At 40.5% G+C, this 23108-nt stretch overlaps 1 protein-coding gene across 1 annotated transcript in view; it reads right to left on the bottom strand.

Moving 5' to 3' along the window:
- Positions 1-23108, bottom strand: part of CCNB3 (cyclin B3) — a 46230-nt gene continuing 23122 nt past the window's right edge. The window contains 6 exon segments of the mRNA XM_043459302.1: positions 1-246; positions 248-314; positions 537-667; positions 3410-3559; positions 4622-4777; positions 8137-8274. Coding sequence (XP_043315237.1) covers positions 100-246; positions 248-314; positions 537-667; positions 3410-3559; positions 4622-4777; positions 8137-8274 — 789 coding nt within the window. The 3' untranslated portion in view covers positions 1-99.

The following is a 23108-nucleotide window of genomic DNA, read 5'->3' as shown; positions in this document are numbered from 1 at the left end:
TTTTAACAACAACCATCAATTTTTATTAAATTTATAATCAAATATTACAACAACTTCTTTTCTTTTGTAAAAAAACAAACTTAAATATTTACAACAACATCAGTTTGGGAAAAGACAAACAGTATAAAAATGAGGAAAAGTGATGAAAAGACAAATCCAAAGACAGAATAAATACAGCCTATTTATGCGCCTGTCCAGCCCTGGTGGCTGCTGCCAGAGTACCAGACCCTCAGCCTCAGAATTAGCAACACTTCATATTTTTTTCCAGTGTCAACATGTCCAAGGGTGGGATTTTGGTGACTTCAAAGAAGATCCTGCAAAAGGAAGAGGGGTCTGCTCAGTGTGAAATAGGCCAAAGCAAGGAGGCTCCATGGAATAAGAGGGACATTGGCCCTTGGTTCCCTATCTTGCTTTAACTCTGGAACAGAAAGTAAGGTAAAAAGGTACCTGAATCCTTCTTTCCCCTTAAGTGAGGTTAGTCTGGGCCTCCCCACGATGAAGCATAAACCCAACCTCAACTGGAGACTGATACTTACTCATGTGAATACTTGGAACGTACAGTCTTGAGCCTATTGCAAGAATGAAAATTCACTAGGATGTTCAGCTGCCTGACCAAGGTGCGAAGATCAGAGATCTTGTAGCCACTGTAATACTCCAGGATAGGAGCCTGGAAGAAACAACATGAACAGTGACATTTATGGCAGGAAGCAGACCCTTCCTGTCTCCAACACCCAAGTCCAAACCCCCTATCCATAGTACAGTCAGGGAAGATAGTCAAACAATTCAGACTCATACAGCACAGATATCGGCCAATCATTATAGGGTACTACCTAGAAAAATATGTTCTATCTGCAAGCTAGTGGAATGGCTATATCCATATGTATCAGCTGGATATAAGGCCCAGTCATAGGTATTTAAACTGAAATCCACTAAGAATTCAAGGAACAGGACAGACTTTATAACTTACGCACTCTCAAGTTAAGAGCCAATGGCTAGGCAAACCTCAGAACAAACTTGAGGTCCCAACAAAACAGCCAATAGGAACTTAAGGTTGTTCTTCCTCTCTGGCTCGAACGGCTATCATTTCATGCATTTATTTTCTCATTCAACTTTAAGGATGCCTAGCATGTGGCAAAAGGAGTATAGCAGAGTGTTTAAGACCAAAGATTCTTCAGGCAAGCTGCTAGGGTTCAGATTCCAGCTCCACTTACAACATGACCTTGAACCAGTTACTTAACTTCTCAGTATCACTGTTTCTAAATCTGCCAAATGGGGATCATCACAGTAATTACTTAATAGGATTAAATGAGTTAATATACATAAAGCACATGAAACAAGAGTCTAGCACATGCCCATACCATATGAGCTAGGATTAATATTAACCAAGCCTCATACACAATGCTGGGAATACAAGGATGACTAAGGCTCCTGCCCTTGAGGAGTCTGTAGTCTAGTGAGAGAGACAGACATGCACACAGAGAATTACAAAATGTGTGGGAACTGCTACCAGGGAAGGGAGCATGGGACACTGGAGGAAGAGAGCTGTAGGACCCATGACTTTTGTCTGGGAGAGCCACAGAAAGCTTTGTAGAGAAGCGTACATCTACAATAGGTGCTAAAAGTCTAATGGGAGTTCCACAGGTAGACAAAGGAAGATTTATTATTCTGCAAAGCAGGAGTTTTCTTACAACGTCTTAAATTATTCTCCCTGAACTCATTTTTTTTCCCAAATATCTTACCTGGAATTGGGGGCAGGGGATCAGTAGTCCACCAATTTGGATCCCTTTCCCTTTTACATGGCCCTGAGATACTTCTGCAGGAATCTCAGGCCTCTACTGAATATTGGAAACCACTGCCACAGGCAAAGGGCAGTCATTGGAATGCTGCTATCACCTCTCACCATTTCCTGTTAATACGTTCCCTGCTCTATCCATAGGAAATATCTTATCTGCCTCCCCAAAATCACACTTATTGCCTTCACATCTTTTCAATCATTCTTCCCTCTACCTAGAATGTCTCTTCTCACATGTTCCTACTCATCTTTCAGGACCCAACTCAAAAGTCACATTCTGTGTGAAGCCTTTCTCATATATATATATATATATATATATGAGGACTGTGAAGCCAGACTACCTGGGTTCAGATCAGGACTGACATTTAGCTGATGTTAGTACATCCACATCAAATAGTAAAATACTGAAATATTTCTATGCTGGTTGGCAAGCAGTTTGCTGCCCTGAGCCTCTCAATCGTCCTCCTGGAAGACTACCAACCTTCCCCAGGATCCAAAGCCTGGGTCAGCATAGGGCCTCCAGGATCATGGCTCCAGAGCTATGGCCACACCCATTCTGATTGTAGAATAGGTATATACTTTGAATAGACTCGTAGTTCTCAAAGCCTAGCTCTGCTTCTCATTAGCCAAACACGGGAACTTATTTTTTATCTGCCCAGTAGGGATAATACTGTTGATTTCATAGGGTTGTTGTGAAGATTAAGCAAGTTAATACACAAAGTGTTTAGACCACCATCTAAGCATTCAATAAATGCTAACCATTATTACATATTCTTTTTCATCATCATCACTGCCATTTACTGAATGCTTCCTCTGTCCCAAGACATTTCAGGGCCTTGTCCAAGTTCACACAACTGTTTTTAGGGTTCTTTCTCAGCACACAGAGGTTATTCCATTAGTAGTGGTGCTAGAATTTTTAGGCTGGAGGGGCCTTGGAGAGGCTGGGAAGAGTATGCTCATTTGTGAACACACTTTTTCTACTTGGATTTCATTTACATCTCAAAAAGTTCATAGTTTCCTAGAGGTGTTTTTATTCATAATTTTTCATAAAATTAAGAAAGCATCAAATATACATTTTGTTTGTATTGGGGAAGGAGGCTGTGGAAGCCTTCCCCTTCAGAGAAGAGTACTATAGTATATGTCTGAGTCCCCTGTTACGTACATGGACAGTTGCTTTCACTGCTCTATTCTCTGGGTCAGTACTTGCCAAATCCTGTGCCAATGAGCTCTCCTGTAGGGGGTCAACCTTGCTGAGAAGATTGCAAGGAGCAGGGGTGGCATGGGGTATGGCAAGAAGTGGGTCTACCCCACCCCCTGCCATAATCAAAATAATTTCACATTAGTCTGTTTTGTGATATTGGCCTTTCAGGTAAGCTGTCTTTAGAACAAATGGGACTGTGACAAAGAAAAATGAAATAAAATACTTCAAAACCAGAGCTACAGAAAACCTTTAGGCAGCCAGGCCCCTAAGAGGTCAAGATGTTAAAGGATTCATAACAGCACATATGCAGCAGTTTTGTTACAGAGTCTCCCACAACCCTAACTTACACCTTCCTCCAACTGACCCTGTGCTTTTAAATCCCTACTCGGTCTTCCCCACTGCCCACAAGTATTTACCCAGTGTCCGAGCTCATTCATGCAGAGGGCCAGGAAGAAGGAGGCAGCAGCAAGCTTGGAAGCCCTCTCCTGGACATAGTCATATTCCAGCAGGGTCAACTCACAGATGAAGCGGGACAAGGTCAGTGTCTTCATGCTGGCATAGACACACTAAAGGCAGGAAGAAGACTGATTCAGAAATCAATGCAGAACACTGGCACCAAGCAGATGACCCCTGCACTCACTCCAGTTATCCTACCTTGGGCCTAAATGGTTCTCTGCCTGAGCGATGTACTTCTGCTACCATGACTCACACTAAGGACCCTGTCCCTAAAGCACAGAATCTTTAGGAGGGGGGATTCTGAAATCAGCAATGGTATTTGCCATCTTTAGGGTCTTAAGCCAAAATACCAACTGTGCTTGTGGTACCCTCCCACCTCCCCTTTCTGTACATGCCATCCTTTGAAAAGCCAAAGGCCTCCAACTGCTATCTTTGCACCAGGTTCCAGACTAGAAATCTTTTGTTTTAATCTACACACACACACACACACACATACACACATGTGTAATACATACATATATATTACATATATACACATATATATTTATGGGCTTCCATGGTGGCTCAGACAGTAAACAATCTGCCTGCAATGCGGGAGACCCAGGTTCAGTCCCTGGATTGGGAAGATCCCCTTGAGAAAGGAATGGCAACCCACTCTAGTATTCTTGCCTGGAGAAATGCATGGACAGAGGAGCCTGGTGGACTAAGTCCATGGGGTCGCAAAGAGTTGGACATGGCTGAGCGACTAACACTTTTCATGTATATTTATACATACACACACACACACAAATCTTACCACAAAACACACTTGTAGAATAAGTGAATAATTACAAAGTGACTTCCCCTGTAAGCAATATTCAGGTAAAGGAAGAGAATTTTGCTAGCATCTCCTCTAAACGTCCCATGTGTCCCTTCATGATTAAAGAATCTTCTTCCCTTCCCCTACTCTGCCCTCACCTCAAAACTTTACAGGCATACCATGGAAATCTGCAATTTTCTCTGCCCACCACCACCACCACCACACTCCATAAAGATCGCCGTTCTAGGAGGGTGGCTTGAAGAAACTCCCCTGTCCTCAGTTGTCCCTTTCCCTACCACTCAGGGAGCAACTCTGGGAATGGAGGGGACTAACTCAGCAGTGGGAAAATGAAGATGTGCATCCTCCCTCTTACCCTAGCATATCTGCGCAGAAAATGATAGGCGATGGGAATGTTGATATCAAATTTGAGGATTTTCAGGATGCTGGCTTCCATGGCGAGCATCTCATCTCTCTTATAAATATCATCACAGATGTACAGGAAGTCATCCACACTAGGTGCGCAGCGCTCCTATGGGTGGAGAGGAGAGGCAGTCACAACCAGGCAAAGACAACCCATTCCTCTCTGCTTGGAGATGAAAGGCAGGGGAAGTGGGGGTGAATGATAGGAGGTAATAACATCCCCTGGAATAAACCTTCAGGGTAGCTCTGAGAGCCAGCATCTGGTTGATGTGAGCAGTTCATCTGAAAAACAAAATCAGAGACATAGGAGGAGAGAGGACAAGGCCTTTTGGGGTAGATTCTTACAGCACTGAAAGTGGCACAACACAGCACATGGACTGGAAGCACTGATCTCTCTTCTGATGAGTGAGAGCCAGAAATGGGAAATCTAAGGCCTGCTCTGAGGGGAATGGAAGGAAAGAGACCACAAAAAGGGGAGCTAGAGATGGAAAATAAGCCCACACTTTGTTGCCTAGTCTAAGGAATGAATAAGGATGTTTGGAAGGGGGCACTGTTGGGGTAATAGGTACTGAAAGAGACAGAGAGATGGGCACAGAGGGAACCCAAGCTGAGACTGAAGGTGGTGGGAGGATATGCAAGGGGGGCTAGACTGGGAAGATCCAGGGCAGATGGAGGGTGAGAACAACACCTCTCTCCCCATTCAGGAGCACCTTCCTATGTCCCGCCCTCTGCAGGTTGAAATTTAGCTTTGGGGTGAGGAAGAGGAGGCAGGAAGACCCCTGAATCTTTTCTCTAGCTGCACCTCACTGCCCACTCCAGCATTCTTCTCACAACTTTCTCTATCTTCAGATCACAAACTAGACCAATCTTCTGGGTTTGCAGACAAGGAAATTGAGACTCAGAGAGAGAAAGAGACTTGCTTGAGGTCACACAACCACCTAGTGACAAGGGCAGAACAAGAAATTCTCCCTTCCACTGCTCTACTTACCAGTGGCTCCTTCCTTTCTTCTCTTCTCGTATCATCTCCTTACCTCCCCTTGCAAAAGTCTTTCTGTACTTCTCAATCTTGTGAGGGGAAGACACTCCTGCTCCAAAAAACCTAGTGGGGGTCCTTTGTCCCGACAACCAAAAGCCAGGTACTCCTGGTTCCAAAATTTGCTAACAAGAGCACCTTGTACTTTCCTCCTCCCTCCTGTGCTTGGCTGGCCAGGGATCCCTAGCTTCTTTTTAACCCCCTTGAGGTTGAGGCAGGAAATACTTGCTCAAACCACAAGGACATCCCTAGGTAGGCAAAGGGAGGAGGAGGGAGAAAGAGAAGGAAAAAGAGAGATGAAGGGGAGCAAGGGAATGAACCAGGAAGACAGTGAGCAGGGAAGGGAATGAGCTAGAGAGGGAAGCAGGGAACAAGGGAGAGAGTGAGAGAGGAGGAAGGGAAAGAGGAAGAAAAGCAAGAAGGTTAGGAAGCAAGGGCAGGAAGGAGGGTGGGAGGATAGGAATGAGGGAGAGAGCCAGGGAAAGAAGAGGCCAGGGAGGAAAAGAGGATGGAGCAGAACAAGGAACAAGCATGAGTGAGAGGGAGTTGAGCAGAGAGGGAGCAAGGAGAGAGGGGGAACAAGGAAACCAGGGAGTAAGAGAATAGGGAAGGAAATGAGCCAGAGAGGAAAAACATCAGGAGAACCAGGGAGGGTGGGAGGGAAAAGAGAGAGAAGGAAGAAAAAGAAAGCAAACAGGGAAGGAGGGTGGGAGGAAGTTAAGGTGGGGGGGGGGTCATGATGCCAGGGTACCATGGAGCAAGGATGGGAGATAGGAAGGGAAGGAGCAAGTGGGGAGGGGAGAGAAGGAACCAGCAGAAAAAGAAGGGGGGGAAGGGAAAGGGGTCAGAGGGGGAGGGGGGAGGGGAGCAGGCACCAGCAGAGCAACAGGAAGGAGAGAGAAGGAAGAGCAAGAGAAAGAGTATGTGACAGAGGGAAGAGAGTTAGCTAGGGAAGGCGAGAAGAGAGTGAACAAAGGAAAGGGAGGGAGGGTGGAGCACATGATGGAGGGAGAAACAGGATGGGTAGGAGGGTGGTAAGGTGGTAGGAGGGAGGGACGCATGGAGGAGTGAGGAATAGAACTAGGGTAGGAAGGAGAGGATCATGGAAGGAGGGAGCAAGTGAGGAGGGGAGGGAGTAATCAAGAGAAAGATAGAGAAAAGGAGGGCTAGAAAGAGCAAGAGAGTGGGTGGGTAGATGGAGGCAGGGAGGGAGCTCAGCATGGAGTGAGTGGAGTGTTCAAAGCATGGACGGAGGGATCAAGGAAGGAACTGAAAGAAGGCTGGAGGGAGGAAGGGAGCAATGGAGCAAGGGTGGAAGTGTAATGAGCGCAGAAGCAGAGTAAGGGTGGAAATGGAGTGAGGACCAGAAGCAGGGATGTGAGCCAGAACTGGCACAAGAAGGAAGCAAGTAAGGAGCAAAGGAGGGAGAGTTCGAGTTAGAGAGGGAAGTGCTGATCGAGGTAGGAGCTAGCAAATGAAGAAGAGAGTGAAGAAGGGAAGTGGAAAGCTACTTAGGGATACAGCTGAGGAGCGAGCACAAATCTATGGCTGATTCATATCAATGTATGACAAAACCCACTGAAATGTTGTGAAGTAATTAGCCTCCAACTAATAAAAAAAATAAACAAAAAAAAAATAAAAATAAAATTTAAAAAAAAACAAAAACAAATCCACAGTTCTAAAGGTTTTTGCACTCAGTAGAAGTTACTACTTCTCTGTTCCTAAACCATAAGGTCTTATACTATTAGCCTATCTGAAGGAAAAATGAGAGTTAAACAAGACCATTTAGTACCTGAGAAAGAGGAAAGAATCAGATAAAGTAGTTAGATGGATTATGGCCAGCTACTTGCTTTTATAATGCTACTTCAAAAGTAATTTACGTGGAATCACTATCATCTACACTAAGCCATTTTCTCTTGAATGTCTCCAGCACCTAGATTTGGAAATGCTTCCTTAAACATGCAATTCAAGACTCCACCAGAAGGAGATGGAGTTGCTGGAAGAAGAAAAGGGGGTGAGGACAGAGAATTATGGTCCAGAAGGAAGCTTTAAAAAGAACAACTCATTCAACTAGGAATATATCCACATACACACATTTTCAAAGAGGAAACAGGAGAACTTTGTTGATGCCAGGAAACAAATACACCACCATTTGCACCCAACACCAGCTTCCCTGCCATGGAAGACAGACAAAAAATTGACAGGAAAACTTAATTGTGTTTATGAATGTAATTGTATACACAGAGATACACATATATGCAAATGTATACACATGCATACATGTGTGTATACATGTATATAATATATATATACACACATGCATGTTATACACATGCACACACACACATACATATGTAAATGTACATACATACATAAATGGCTTGGACAGAAATTGATTGATTAGTTTCCTCCAAGTCCCATGGATTTGGTCTCACCTCAAATTTTGCTGCAATCAGAAAAGCAGTGGAACCAAGGAGTTGTAACTTGTCCTTCTTGCATATTACCTTCATAAGGTAGTGATCTACCAGCTTCACTGCCAAGTACAGGGTCTCGTGACTCATCTCAAAGGTCATCTGGCGGAATACACAAACAAGGCAGGAATCTGCATGTTGTCCAACTGCAAAGCCATATCCAGATGGATCTAACTACCTGGTCTGTGGTATTGAGGACATTTAACTACAAGACCCAGCCAGCTGAAACTGCTATGAGTGTAGGAAATGCTTCAGCTAGGTGCCTAGCTGTACCTCTAGTGCCTCTGAGGACCCTGGCAATACCTATCCCTACACATTTGGGTAAATGACAAATCTTACATCAGAGGGAGATGCTCTACCTTCTCTGTGAGCATCTTGAGTGAACACACCCTCTCTCTTTCACCACCAAAACTTAGATTCTTGCTCTCCGAATTTGCTACTTTATAGTGTAAACCCTAAGCATTGACTTTTTGTAATGCCAGCGCCTGGCTTAAGTTTTGATTGCCAAAGTATCCACTTCAAAGAGACATCCACTTCAAGAATGGCTATGTCCAATGAACACACTGCCAGCCACAAGATGAGATAAAGAGCCAGGCCACCTTCCCCATTGAGGCTTCTTTGTTTTTGAGATCTTGGTTGGTTTTGATAACTGACCATTTGGACTGATTTTTTTCTCTTCCCAGGTTTTAAATTCTTGCTCTTATGTTTTAAATTTGCCAATAAAGAGTGAGCACCAGAAATCCGAGGCCCCCACATCTGACCCAGTAAAAGCAGAACCCCCTGGCCTGCATGTTTATGTGTGTGTTGTTTCTCTCTCTCCTTCCCTCCAACCTCAACCTCACCCTGTAGACCCAGCTGTGCTGTGTAATTTCCGGGCCCTTTAAGTAATAAACCTGTATTTTTTTCAAAGTTTCCTATGGTTATTGTTGAAGGGTGTTTTGCTATCATAATACGAACCACAGAGGGTAGTCCAGCCATGACATCAGTTATTGATAGGCTGAGACCAGCACAAAAAACACTATTACCTCATACAATGAACTCCCAAAAGAGATGTTTATTTAGCTCTGAAATAAAGGGACTTATTAGTTTATTCATTCATTAGTTTCTCTTCCCAACTAGATATGCTATTAGAATATATGGACCGGGAGCAAGTACCAATAGCACAGCTTGTAAGTGAGCTGAGGGGCTAAAGAAGCCAGAAAGAGATTAAAGCATTGGTAGTATAACCTTCCTTTCCTTCTTTCTCTTATTTATCCTTATTCTTGCCTTCACCAACTCCAAGAAACTGTCTCCTATAGCCCTAGTCCCACAGTTAGTGCTAGCGCATTTGCCATCTTTGTGCAAATTAGAAAAAAAGGTGTCTCTCTGGGTGAATGCAATCCTACAGGCACACATCTTATCAAGTAGACAATACTTTTATATAAATTAGCAAAAGGTGCCCTTGTCTCAGGGCATAGCAACCCCATAGTCAGAATGCACAGCTTAGCAAATAAGGATATTAGCTGGATTCCATGCCTGCTTTTGCCTTGCCTAGAAGCTGTGTGTAGGCACAATTTGCACTCATGGTCGTCCTACACAATCCTCACAGAGGCTTCTTCCTCACAATACCTTGGGTTCTTAGGATTCAAAAACAATGCAATCTATACTAGCCCTGTAATAGGGAATAACAAATCTGACTCCATATTGGGTCTGTTTCTTTTACTTTAACCTTTGTACTCTGTTCCTTATTCTACAAGTTGATTAACTTGTAACTTGTAAGGAGATGTTGCCTATAGCTTAAAGTATACATAATGGCCCATCTGCAGGAATCCTGCCCCCCTCCCAGGCCTGAATGTTAAACTAAAATAAATTCAGCTCAAAGGAAACATCCTGACTCAGCCCACCTGTGAATGACTGCCAGAAAGAAAAAATTAACATATCCCCCAGTGGCAGAAACCAGGAAATATTTGCAACACGTTATGGCTTTTTACTTTACCTCTCACCTCCCCCACTTATGGCCTTCTACTTTACCTCTCACCTCACCTACTCTTTGTTTTATAAAAGAAACTAGCATCCAGACCCTGGCAAGATGGTTCAGACTTCCAGCCTTCCAAATAAAGGTCACTATTTCTTGCCCCAACACCTCATCTCCCGATTGACTGTATTGTGCAGCAAGCACAATGAGCTTGGACTTGGTAACAGTCCAACACCTTAATCAATGTGTGAATCCCCTCTAAAATCTCCACCAAATACTCAGTTTCTGCCACAGAATCTCCAAATATAACCTGGCTTTAACAGAAACCAGAACCTGGTTTTAACAGAAAATTTTTCTTTCTACTGAGTAGAAATCACCCTTAACGTAAGCTTACTTACTTCTTTGGGCCTCCTTTTTCATTGCCTAATATTATTGACCAGAGGCTAGATAACCAAATGGAGGTCCATGAAAAGCACTGGAGAAATGGATGTATAACTGGATGGGCAAATAATTACCAGATAATGGCTGAATACATTGGTTCAGCGATAGATATATTACATTTCTGAATAACAGAAATACCATGAAGCTTTTCCTATTGCTCCTGGGATATGGCCTGGATGTTCTCAGAAATCTGGCTTTATTGGTTTCCAACTGCTTCTGCAATAAATTACCACACTCAGCTGGTAAATAATCTGCCTGCAATGAGGGAGACCTGGGTTTGATCCTTGAGTTGGGAAGATCTGCTGGAGAAGGGATAGTCTACCGAAGGCAGTATTCTTGGGCTTCCCTGTGGCTCAGCTGGTAAAGAATCTGCCCGCAATGCAGGAGACCTTGGTTCGATCCCTGGGTTGGGAAGATCCCCTGGAGAAGGGAAAGGCTACCCACTCCAGTATTCTGGCCTAGAAAATTCACAGTCCATGGGGTTGCAAAGACTTGGACACGACTGAGCAACTTACACTAGTGGCTGAAAATAATACAGATTCATTACCTTACAGATCTGGTGGTCATAAGTCCATTGGGATTGCTGGACTAAAAATGTCAAAGTGAAGAGTGTTAGGGCTATGGTTCATTCTGAAGGTTCTAGTAGAGAATCTTTTTTGGCTTCTAGAAACTGCCCATATTCCTTGGTTTGTGGCCCCTTCCATCTTCAAAGCCAGCAGTGGCCAGCGGAGCCTTTCTCATACTGCATCACTCTCTGCCTCTCTCTTCCACATTTAAGAACACTTGTGATTATAATTGGGCCTACTTGGATAATCTAGTATAGTCACATTACCTTAAATTCAGCTGATTATAACCTTAATTCCATAGTCTAATTTTCCATTGCCATATAAGGTAACATACTCAGATTCTGAGGATTAGGATGCAGGCATTTTATTCTCCCTACTACATTTTCCAACGGAACATACAAGAAAGGGATGGGGAGAGTTCATGCAGATGAAGAGTAATGACTATTACCTCCAAGTGTCAAGAAATTGAGGTCAAATAATTACTGGAAAAAAAGTATAAAAATGAAAAACAGCAATTCTCTGAGGATGCCTTTGTGAGCAAATAACAAAGCTAGTGGATGCATAGCCTCCTTGCAGTACCTCACAGGCACCTGGCCACTCATGCAGTACATCATTATCAAATGATAACATCAAAAAGAGTAGGTAGTATCCGAATGAATTGTTAAAATGTGGAGTCAACAAATATTTAAATTAGCAGCTGTGTCAGTTACAGCACTCTTCCTTCCTTGAATGTGAGATGAGACCCTTCTAACATAACTCTACCACTTGGGACTACACAGAACAATTCTAATCCTTCTTGTGACAGCCCCTCAGCTACTGTTTTAATTATTATGTTTCCTATACATCTTCATTCTAGACCAAATAATTTGACTTCCTCTATTTTTCACATGATATGGTTTTTCTGACTGCTCAGAATCAGGCTTCAAATCAGGAGCCTAACTTTGTGCCAGTTAGAGAAGAGTGGGTAATTCCAACCAGCTATACAAAATGAGGACAAGAAGCTTTTCATCACAGGAGCAAGGTTCTCTCCCTCATGACTGCCTTTGTCTAGCATATCCTTCCAATTCTTCAAAAAAAAAACTATTTTCCATATCGGGAAATGGATAAGAAGAAACAAAAGGAAGTGATAAATCAATCAAAACTATAGAAAATACAAAGATTACTTTTAACGTTGAACTTAATCTTAATATATGTTTCAAATATGTGTGTATGTATTCATATATGTTAGGAGGCACATATGATAAAATTCATCCCAAGTTCCAAAATTCAAAGACCACCTTCTGTGAAGATGAATAAACAGAGAAAATCTATGAGATATATGAAAAAGAACAAGTAATTTTTCAAGGAGAAATGCTTTGAGGAACCAGAGCAAGTGTCTATGTATTGAAATCTTTTCACTCCAAAGATATAGAATAAACTTTTTAAAAGTAAACTCTCAGTGCACCAGCCCTGACACCCTGTCTCATGCATCGAACCTGGACTGGTGATCTATTTCACATATGATAATATACATGTTTCAATGCTATTCTCTCAAATCATCCCACTGAGTCCAAAAGTCTGTTCTTTACATCTGTGTCTCTTGCTGTCTCGCACTGGGATGACTCTGAGGGATGGGATGGGGACGGAGGTGGGAGGGAGGTTCAGGATGGGGAACACATGCACACCCATGGCTGATTCATGTGAATGTATGGCAAAAACCACCACAATATTGTAAAGTAATTAGCCTCCAATTTAAATAAATTTTTTTTAAAAAGCAAACTCTCAACTAGATCTGAGAGGACACTGAATCTATGAAAAGAGAATACTCCAAGATCAAGAAAGACTAATTTCTAATGAAAAAGTAGCTGCTACTGCTGCTGCTAAGTCACTTCAGTAGTGTCCAACTCTGTCGACCCCATAGACGGCAGCCCACCAGGCTCCCCCGTCCCTGGGATTCTCCAGGCAAGAACACTGGAGTGGGGTGCCATTTCCTTCTCCAATGCATGAAAGTGAAAAGCGAAAGTGAAGTCGCTCACTCCTGTCTGACTCTTAGCCACCCCGTGGACTGCAGCCCACCAGGCTCCTCTGTCCATGGGATTTTCCAGGCAAGAGTACTGGAGTGGGGTGCCATTGCCTTCTCCGGAAAAAGTAGCTACATAAATAAAATGCAATAGAGGCAGTGAACAGTATATTAGATTATGAAAAAAACCAAATCAATGATTCAAAGGCCACTTTAAGAAATTCTCCCAGAACTGAGAGGTAAAAGAAAGTTGAGGATAATGAATAAAAACTTGAGACTCAAGGAGAACAGATTTTGGAAAGACACATACACACACACACACGGGAAATCAAAATGAGAGAAAAATAATAAATAAAATTTCCTCTGAGCCAAAGAAAGACTGAATCTTTAGAGTGAAAGGACCCACAAGATACCACATAAAATTGAAAACAGATCTACATATAGACATGTAAAAATAATTATTTATAGGGAAGGTAATATATTAAATAATAATCTGAATCTTAAAGTCTAGATTACTTTCACTAAAAACAGGAGAAGAAATAAACTAAAAGTATGCACGTTATCTTATCTTTCTTGAGAGTCAATTAATAGGTCAGGTCCAAAGGGGTAGGTTAAGTAAGCAACAACCATATCCATATGGAAAAGAATGAGGTAGGTCTATACTTATATGGGAAGATTATTAAGACTTATTAAGAGAAAAGAGCAAGTGGCACATGACCTATTCATGCAATAAAAGATATCAAAAAACCCACACTCAGTAAAAAGCTATCTTTTTATATATGCATGTATGTATATACATTCATGTATTATTCATATAATTCAACATTTTTAAAGAAATCATAGTCAAATACTTAATAGAAGTGGTAAGACAAAAAAGATACATTCTAAATTATAGTTATCTCTGAGAAATAAGGATAGAATAAAACAGTTGTTTTTATACATACACACACACAAACATATGAATACACACATACTTTAACCATGTATTAATTTTGTAGCTTAAAAAATTGTATCGAACAGAGTGGTTAAGGTGAGATGGAGGGGGTGAGAAATGCCAGGATAAATTAATTAAACAATGATTATGGGTGGTTATCACATTGCTCTCAGACTTTGATAAGTTAAGCAGAAAAAATAAATTAGCATATAAATTATACAATAATTAAGCCAAAATTAATTGATATAATGATTCTTGTACCCTAAAGAGAATACATATTTTCTTCAAACATCAGTGAACTATTTACAAAAGCCCATTATATCTGAAGCCATGAAGAAAATCTCATTAACTAAAAAAAAGCAGAAATTATCATTCAGGTCACATTCTCAATACACAATATAATAAATCTAGAAATTGACAATAAAAGGATAAACCAAACAAACTAAAGACAAGCAATGCATTTGAAAAAATCATAAGCATCATTCTTAAAGAAAAAAGCCTGGCTCAAAGGGAAAATAAAAATTGCAAAATTATTGAGAAAAAACAAGATAGCTACAATACTATCTTTCAAAACTGGTAGGATATAGTCAGAATTTTACTTAGAAAAAAAAATATATAATTTTGGGGCTTTTATTATGAAGTCAGAAAAAAATTAAAATAGACTAAGCACTCATTTTAAGATGCCAGGGAAAAACAGCAAATAAAATTTAATAAAATAAGAATAAAATAAAAAGATGAAAGCAGATGGTAATGAATTTCATTAAAAAGAAAGAGTTATATATTTATCCATGAGCTGGTTCTTTGACCAGGGGACTGAATCAATCTTTTTTGAGGAAAACTGAGGAAAAGGCATGCAAATACATGGGAAAGAGATTACACATCACACACATTTTGAATGAGAAAAGAAATAATTACAAAGGATTGTAAAAGAATACCATGTGCAATCTATAGTAATATCTGTGAAAATATCCATGAAATCAATGATTTTTAAGGAAATATAAACTACAAAAATGACTCAAGAAGAGTAATAAGACATTAGGTGTGCAACTTTCAAGATGGCAAAAGAGGAAGATGGGGAGATCACCTTCCTCCCCAGAAATGTATTAAAAATACATGTGCACATGAAACAACTCATACAGAACACCTTCTGAATGCTGGCAGAAGACCCCAGACTTCCAAAAAGGCAAGTCAATCTCCTCAGAATGAGGTAGGGCAAAAGATAAAGATAAAAAGAGACAAAGAAGTTTGGAACAGGGACCTGCACCCAGGGAGGGAGCCATGAAGGAGGAAAAGTTTCTGCACATTTGGACACCCCAGCACGGGTGGGGATGGGGAGAGCTTCAGACCCTCAACGGGAATGCAGCAATAGGTGCTCGGAAGGCAAAACAGAGAGAATTCACCACAGAGATGTTGCCAGCCAGCACTTACCAGCCAAGAAGCACCTTGCACACCCACTGTGGCAAGAGGGGGGCTGGATGCTGAGGCTCAGGCTTCAGGGCTCAGGCCCCAGGGAGAGAACTGGTGTTGACTGCTGTGCAGATACTCTAAGGGGCTAATACAACACAGCTGAGGGAGTCCAGGAAAAAGCCTGGGCCTCTCAGAGAGGCAAGAGTTTGTTGCCGCAAGAACCCCTAACTCCCCAAGCTCACAGATCCCAGGAACCCACCTCCAAGAATGCCAGAGGTGGGATAAGCAAGGGCTGTGAGCTGCCTGACCCCAGAGGAAGATATGCCTGGCTGCCACCAAAGTATGCCAAGCCAGCAAGAGTGCCAGAGGTGGAACTAGATGTGACTGCAGTTTACAATCCCAGAGGGAGAATGCAAGCTGACTGGCCACTGCCAAAGCCTCAAAGCCAGGGGGAGTGCCTGAGACAGGGACTAAATGCCACCACTGCAGTCCTGACCGCAGAGGTAGTAGCTCCAACCAAGCCGTAAGCAGGCAAAGGTTACTGCCCACACCTTCCGGGGAGCCTAAACAGCTTGGCTCTGCCAAGGGACATACAACTCAAGGCTAATTCCCGTGGGAGGGCACATGACCCACCTCAGACTTTAGCAACTTCCTGTAGGCCTGAGTCCCAGCAAACACTCCCCAAACACCCCAACTGTGGCCTCCATAACCCTCCCTCTCCACAGCCCAACTGAGCAAGTGGGCCCTAAAAAGCTGCTACCTTTGCCCCCACTAGTTTGGGTGGGGAACAGACACAACAGGGTGGCCTACAAGCAGAGGCAGGTCTAAAATCAAAGTGGAGGACCAGGGGCTGTGTGAGAAAAGAGGAGGGAGGGAATAAACTCCTGCAGTTGCAGCTGCAGCGGATTACATGCACACAATTAGCCTGAGACTATGGAATTTGCAGGCAATTGTGAACTTTAGGAGCAAGCACAACCTGGAGTAAGGCCAGATCTGAGTCTGAGCTGACCCCACAGCAGGTCCAGAGACCTTCCTAGAAATATTAGAGGACCTCCTCAGTACACAGACTGGCTGGTGTTCACTATGTGGAGAGGACAATGGCGGAATTAGAGCACATTCTTCTTTTCTTGTATTCTTCTAATGTTGTTCTTTATTATTCCTTTAATTATTTTTATCTTCTTCCTTTTTAAAAACATATTTAAATACTTGTTTTATTTTTTCCTATTTTTACAGTACTATTTTGCACTTTTTCCATCTTTTTGATTTTGTATTTTTGCTAGTCTAGTTTTTAGTATTCTTTTTCACTTATGGGTTTGTCTATTGGCTTGATTGCTCTCTCCTTTTTGATTCCTGTTTTTATTATTTTTTTGTCCTTTTTCTTTTTTTTTCTCTTTTCTCTTTATAAGGGAAGTTTATAGCAATACAAGCCTACCTCAAGAAACATGAAAAACGTTAAATAAACAACCTAACCTTAAATTAAAAGCAACTAGAAAAAGAAAAAAAAACCCAAAATTAGTAGAAGGAAAGACATCATAAAGATCAGAGTAGAAATAAAAAGAAACAAAGGAAACAACAGCAAAGATCAATAAAACTAAAACCTGGTTGAAAAAATAAACAAAACTGACAAACAATTAGCCAGACTCATCAAGGAAAAAAGGGAGAAGACAAATTAGAAATGAAAAAGGGGAAGTTACAACAGACAATGCAGAAATACAAAGGATCATAAGCGACTACTATGAGCAACTATATGCCAATAAAATGGACAACCTAGAAGAAATGGACAAATTCTTAGAAAAGTATAATCTTCCAAAATGATTCACAAAAAATAGACAACATGAAGAGACCAATCACAAGCACAGACATTGAAACTAATCAAAAATCTTCCAATAAACAAAAGCTTCACAGACAAATACTACCAAAAGTTTAGAGAAGAGCTAACATCTATCCTGCTCAAATCTTCCAGAAAATTGCAGAGGAAGGAAAACTTCCAAACTCATTCTACGACACCACCACCACCCTGATACCAAAACCAAACAAAAATACCACAAAAAAGGAAAATTACAGGTCAATATCACTGATGAATATAGATGCAAAAATTCTCAACAAAATTTTAGCAGACAGAATCCAACAACACATTAAAAGGATCATACATCATGATCAAGTAGGCTTTATCCCAAGGATGCAAGGATTTTTCAATATATGCAAATCAATCAATGTGATACACCATATCAACAAATTGAAAGACAAAAACCATATGATCATCTCAATAGATGCAGGGAAAGCTTTGTATAAAATTCAACAGCCATTTATGATTAAAACTCTCCAGAAAGTAAGCATAGAAGAAAAATATCTCAACATAATACAGGTCATATATGACAAAGTCACAGCAAACATTATTCTCAATGGTGAAAAACTGAAAGCATTTCCTCTAATATCAGGAACAAGACAAGGGTGCACACTCTCATCACTGTTACTCAACACAGTTTAGGAAGTCCTAGCCACAGCAATCAGAGAAGAAAAAGAAATAAAAGGAATCCAGTTTGGAAAAGAAGTAAAACTCTATTTGCACATGATATGATACTATACATAGAAAACCCTAAAGATGCCACCAGAAAATTATTAAAACTAATCAATAAATATAGTAAAGTCACAGGATATAAAAATACACAGAAATCCCTTGCATTCCTATATGCTAACAATGAAAAATCAGAAAGAGAAATTAAGGAAACAATCACATTCACCATTGCAACAAGAAGAATAAAATACCTAAGAATAAACCTACCTAAAGTGACAAAAGACCTGTTCTCAGAAAACTATAAGACACTAATGAAAGAAATCAGAAGATGACACAGAGAGATATAACATGTTCTTGGATTGGAAGAATCAATATTGTGAATATGACTATACCAATCAAAGCAATCTACAGGTTCAATGCAATCCCTACAAACTACCAATGGTATTTTTCACACAACTAGAACAAAAAACTTCACAATTTGTATGGAAACACAAAAGACCTTGAATAACCAAATCAATCTTGACAAAGAAAAACAGAGCTGAAGGAAATCAATTTTCCTGACTTCAGACTATACTATGAAGCTACAGTCATCAAGGCAGTATGGTACTGGAACAAAAACAGAAATATACACCAATGGAGCAAAATAGAAAGCCCAGAAGTAAACCCATGCACGTATGGGCCATCTTATCTTTGACAAAGGAGGCAAGAATATACAATGGAGAAAAGACAGCTTCTTCAATAAGTGGTGCTGGGAAAACTGGACAGCTATGTGTAAAAGAATGAAGTTAGAACACTTCCCAACATCATACACAAAAAGAAACTCAAAATGGATTAAAGACATAAATGTAAGGCCATAAACTATAAAGCTCTTAGAGGAAAATATAGTCAGTACATTCTTTTGACATACATCACAGCAAGATCCTCTTTGACCCACCTCCTAGAGTAGTGGAAAGAAAAACAAAAACAAACAAATGGGACCTAATTAAACTTAAAACTTTTTGCACAGCAAAGGAAGCAAGAAACAAGTTAAAAGACATCCTTCAGAATGGAAGAAAATAATTGCAAATGAAACAACTGACAAAGGATTAATCTCCAAAATATATATGTAGCTCATACAGCTCAATATCAGAAAACAGTCCAATAAAAAATAGGCAGAAGACCAAAACAAACATTTCTCCAAAGAAGACATACAGATAGTAAATAAACAATGAAAAGATGCTCAACATTACTAATTATTAGAGGAATGCAGATCAAAACTACAATGAGGTATCACCTCACACCAGTCAGAATGGCCAAAATTAAAAAAAACTACAAACAATAAATGCTGGAGAGGGTGTGGTGAAAAGGGAACGCTCTTGCACTGTTGGTGGGAATGTGAATTGATACAGCCATTATGGAGAACAACATGGAGAGTCCTTAAAAAACTAGGAATAAATCTATCATATGATCCAGTAATCCAACTACCGGGCATATACCCTGAGAAAGCCACAATTCTAAAAGACATATGTACCCCAATGTTCATTGCAGCAGTATTTACAACTGCAGCAGTATTCCTGGACATGGAAGCAACCTAGATGTCCATTGACAAATCAATGAATAAAGAAGATGTGGTACATGTATACAATGGAGTATTATTCAGCATTAAAAAAAAGAACTTGATTCAGTTGTAGTGAGGTAGATGAACCTAAAGCCTGTTACACAGACTGAAGTAAGTCAAAAAAACAAATATTGTATATTAACGCACATATATGGAATCTAGAAAAATGGTATTGATGAACCTATTTGCATTGAAAGAATGGAAACATTGATGTAGAGAATGGACTTGTGGATACAGTGGGGGAAAGAGAAAGTGTGACAAATGGAAAAAGTAACATAGACATATATACACTACCATGGGTAAAATAGATAGCTAGTAAGAAGTTGTTATATAACACAGGGAGCTCAGCCTGGTACCCTGTGATGACCTAGAGGGGTGGGATGGGGGAGGGGAGAGAGGCTTAAGAGGGAGGTGATATATGTACAATTATGACTGATTTGCATTTTTGTATGGCAGAAACCAACATAACATTGTAAAGCAATTTTCCTCCAGTTAAAAAATAAAACCTTAGGAGGCCAATAACCATCAATGTTATTAGAAAAAGTTACCAAAGAGTGACACACACAAATAGCATCACACCTCAATGAGTTCATGAGCAAGTTCTTCAAGGAAAATGTAACTCCTGTGTTAAATTTAATACTGTAGGAAAATTTCCCTAATTAATTAATTTCCCTTATTAATTAATAAGCTAGAGTGATCCTGGTACCAAAACTGAATACAGATAGCATCCTTTACACCAAAAACTTATAAAGGAATCTCTAGGTGGCGCTAGTGGTAAAGAACCCCCCTGCCAATGCAGGGGGCATAAGAGACGTGGGTTTGATCCCTGGATCCGGAAGATCCCCTGGAAGAGAGGATGGCAACCCACTCCAGTTATTCTTGCCTGGAGAATCCCATGGACAGAGGAGCCTGGCAGGCTGCAGTCCAGAGGGTTGCACAGAGTCAGACATGACTGAAGCGATTTAGCATGCATGTATGTGTGATTATAGAAGCAAAATTCTAAATGAAGTATAAGTACATCAAATACAAGAGTAAATTAAATAAACCATGACTAAGTTCAGCAGAGTAGATGAACACAAAATATAGAAAAATTAATTTCTTTCTTAATATGCTAGCAATAAAATTTTAAATTAAGGAAAAAAAGGATAGGAATTCCCTGGCGGTCCAATGGTTAAGAAGCCACCTGCTAATGCAGGGGACACTGGTTCAATCCCTGGTCCAGAAAGATTCCACATGCTATGTGGCAATTAAGCCCATGTACCACAGCTACTGAATCTGGGCTCCAGAGCCTGAGAGCTGCAACTACTTAGCCCACAAGCTGCAATTACTGAAGCCTGCACACTCAAGAGATCATGCTCCACAACAAGAGAACCAACCACAATGAGAAGCCAATGCACTGCAACTAGAGACTAGCCCCTGCTTACCACAACTAGAGAAAACCCTCACGCAGCAATGAAGAGCCAGCACAGCCAAAAATAAATGAATAAAATAAAATATTTTAAGGATAACACCCATAACATTTAAAAATTCCTCAATACCCAAGAAAAACATTTTTAAGTCAGTGAGACTGATATGAAGAGAATCTTTTTAAACTTAATATTGTAAAAGAAGACCTGGTAACAAGATAGATAAAACATAACTGGCTTGGAAAACTCAATATTGTAAAATCTGTGAATTCTCCTTTTTTTTTTTTTTGAATTCTCCTTGAATTAATCCCAACAGGTTATTTTTGAGAACTTGACAAAATTTTTCTACATCTCACCTGGAACAATTAATGTGTAAGAACAACCATGAATACTTTGTAAAAGATTAGTAAAGAGGTAATATATGTATTAAAAAAACTATAATAATAAAAATGGCATACCACTGGTGTTAGAATAGATAAACATACCAAAGAATAGATTGAAAAGACCATTAACAAAGCCAAGTATATGTAATTAAAGATGTCATTTCAAACCAGTAGCTAATGACAAACAATAAATGGTATTAGAATAAGAACAACTGGGTTGGAGAATGGTGTATAAAGGCTGACACCAAAACCAAAATAAAATCCAGATAAAGATTTAAATGTGAACATGAAACTATAAATGTTCTAGAAAAAATTCAGAGAAATATTTATATAATTATGACTGAAGAAGGCTTTTCTATGAGAAACAAATCTTAAAATCATAAAGGTAATAATTGATAGACCTGACTACTTAAAATGTCAATGCTCCTATACATCATACTAAAATAATACATTAAAAATGTCACTTAGTCAGTTCAGTTCAGTCACTCAGTCATGTCTGACTCTTTGCGACCCCATGAACCGCAGCACACCAGGGCCCTCCCTGTCCATCACCAACTCCCAGAGTTTCACCCAAACCACGTCATTGATATGATTGCCATCCAACCATCTCATCCTCTGTCGTCCCCTTCTCCTCGCCTCAATGTCTTTCCCAGAATCAGGGTCTTTTCAAATGAGTCAGCTCTTCCACATCAGGTGGCCAAAGTATTGGAGTTTCAGCTTCACATCAGCCTGCAAATGTCCCCACTTATCAGAACTCAAAATATAACATCTGATGTTGGTAAGGATTATTGAGAAATAATTCAATTTTATTTGATACTTGCGTAAAAGTAAAACTGCATTGATCACTGAGGAAGGCTTTCTTATCTCTTCCTTGCTATTCTTTGGAACCTCTGCCATTCAAACAGGTATATCTTTCCTTTTCTCCTTTGCCTTCACTTCTCTTCTTTTTCACAGCTATCTGTAAGGCCTCTCAGACAACCTTTGCCTTTTTGCATTCTTTTCTGGGGTGGTTTGATCCCTGCCTCCTGTTCAATGTCACGAACCTTCCTCATAGTTCTTCAGCACTCGGCTATCAGATCTAGTCCCTTAAATCTATTTCTCACTTCCACTGTATAGTCATAAGGGATTTGATTTAGGTCATACCTGAATGGTCTAGTGGTTTTCCCTACTTTCTTCAACTTAAGTCTGAATTTGGCAATAAGGAGTTCATGATCTGAGCCACAGTCAGCTCCCAGTCTTGTTTTTGCTAACTGTATAGAGCTTCTCCATCTTTGGCTGCAAAGAATATAATCAATCTGATTTCGGTGTCAACCATCTGGTGATGTCCATGTGTAGAGTCTTCTCTTGTGTTGCTGGAAGAGGGTGTTTGCTGTGACCAGTGTGTTCTCTTGCAAAAACTCTATCAGCCTTTGCCCCTGCTTCATTTCTGCACTCCAAGGAATACTTGCCTGTTACTCTAGTATTTCTGACTCCTACTTTTCCATTCCAGTCCCCTATAATGAAAGGAATCTTCTTTGTGTTATTCTAGAAGATCTTGTAGTCTTCATAAGAACCATTTCAACTTCAGCTTTCTTCAAGCACTACTGGTCGAGGCATAGGACCTGGATACTGTGATATTGAATGGTTGCCTTGAAAACAGAGATCATTCTGTCATTTTTAAGATTGCATTTGGCCTCTTTTGCTGACTATGTTGGCTATCCATTTCTTCTAATTTTGGTCATCTGAGTTAAACTC

This window comes from Cervus canadensis, chromosome X, assembly GCF_019320065.1.
Source record: "Cervus canadensis isolate Bull #8, Minnesota chromosome X, ASM1932006v1, whole genome shotgun sequence".
Classification (NCBI taxonomy): Eukaryota; Metazoa; Chordata; class Mammalia; order Artiodactyla; family Cervidae; genus Cervus; species Cervus canadensis.
Note: the sequence above shows the minus strand (reverse complement) of the source record. Positions and strands in the feature narration are given on the sequence as shown.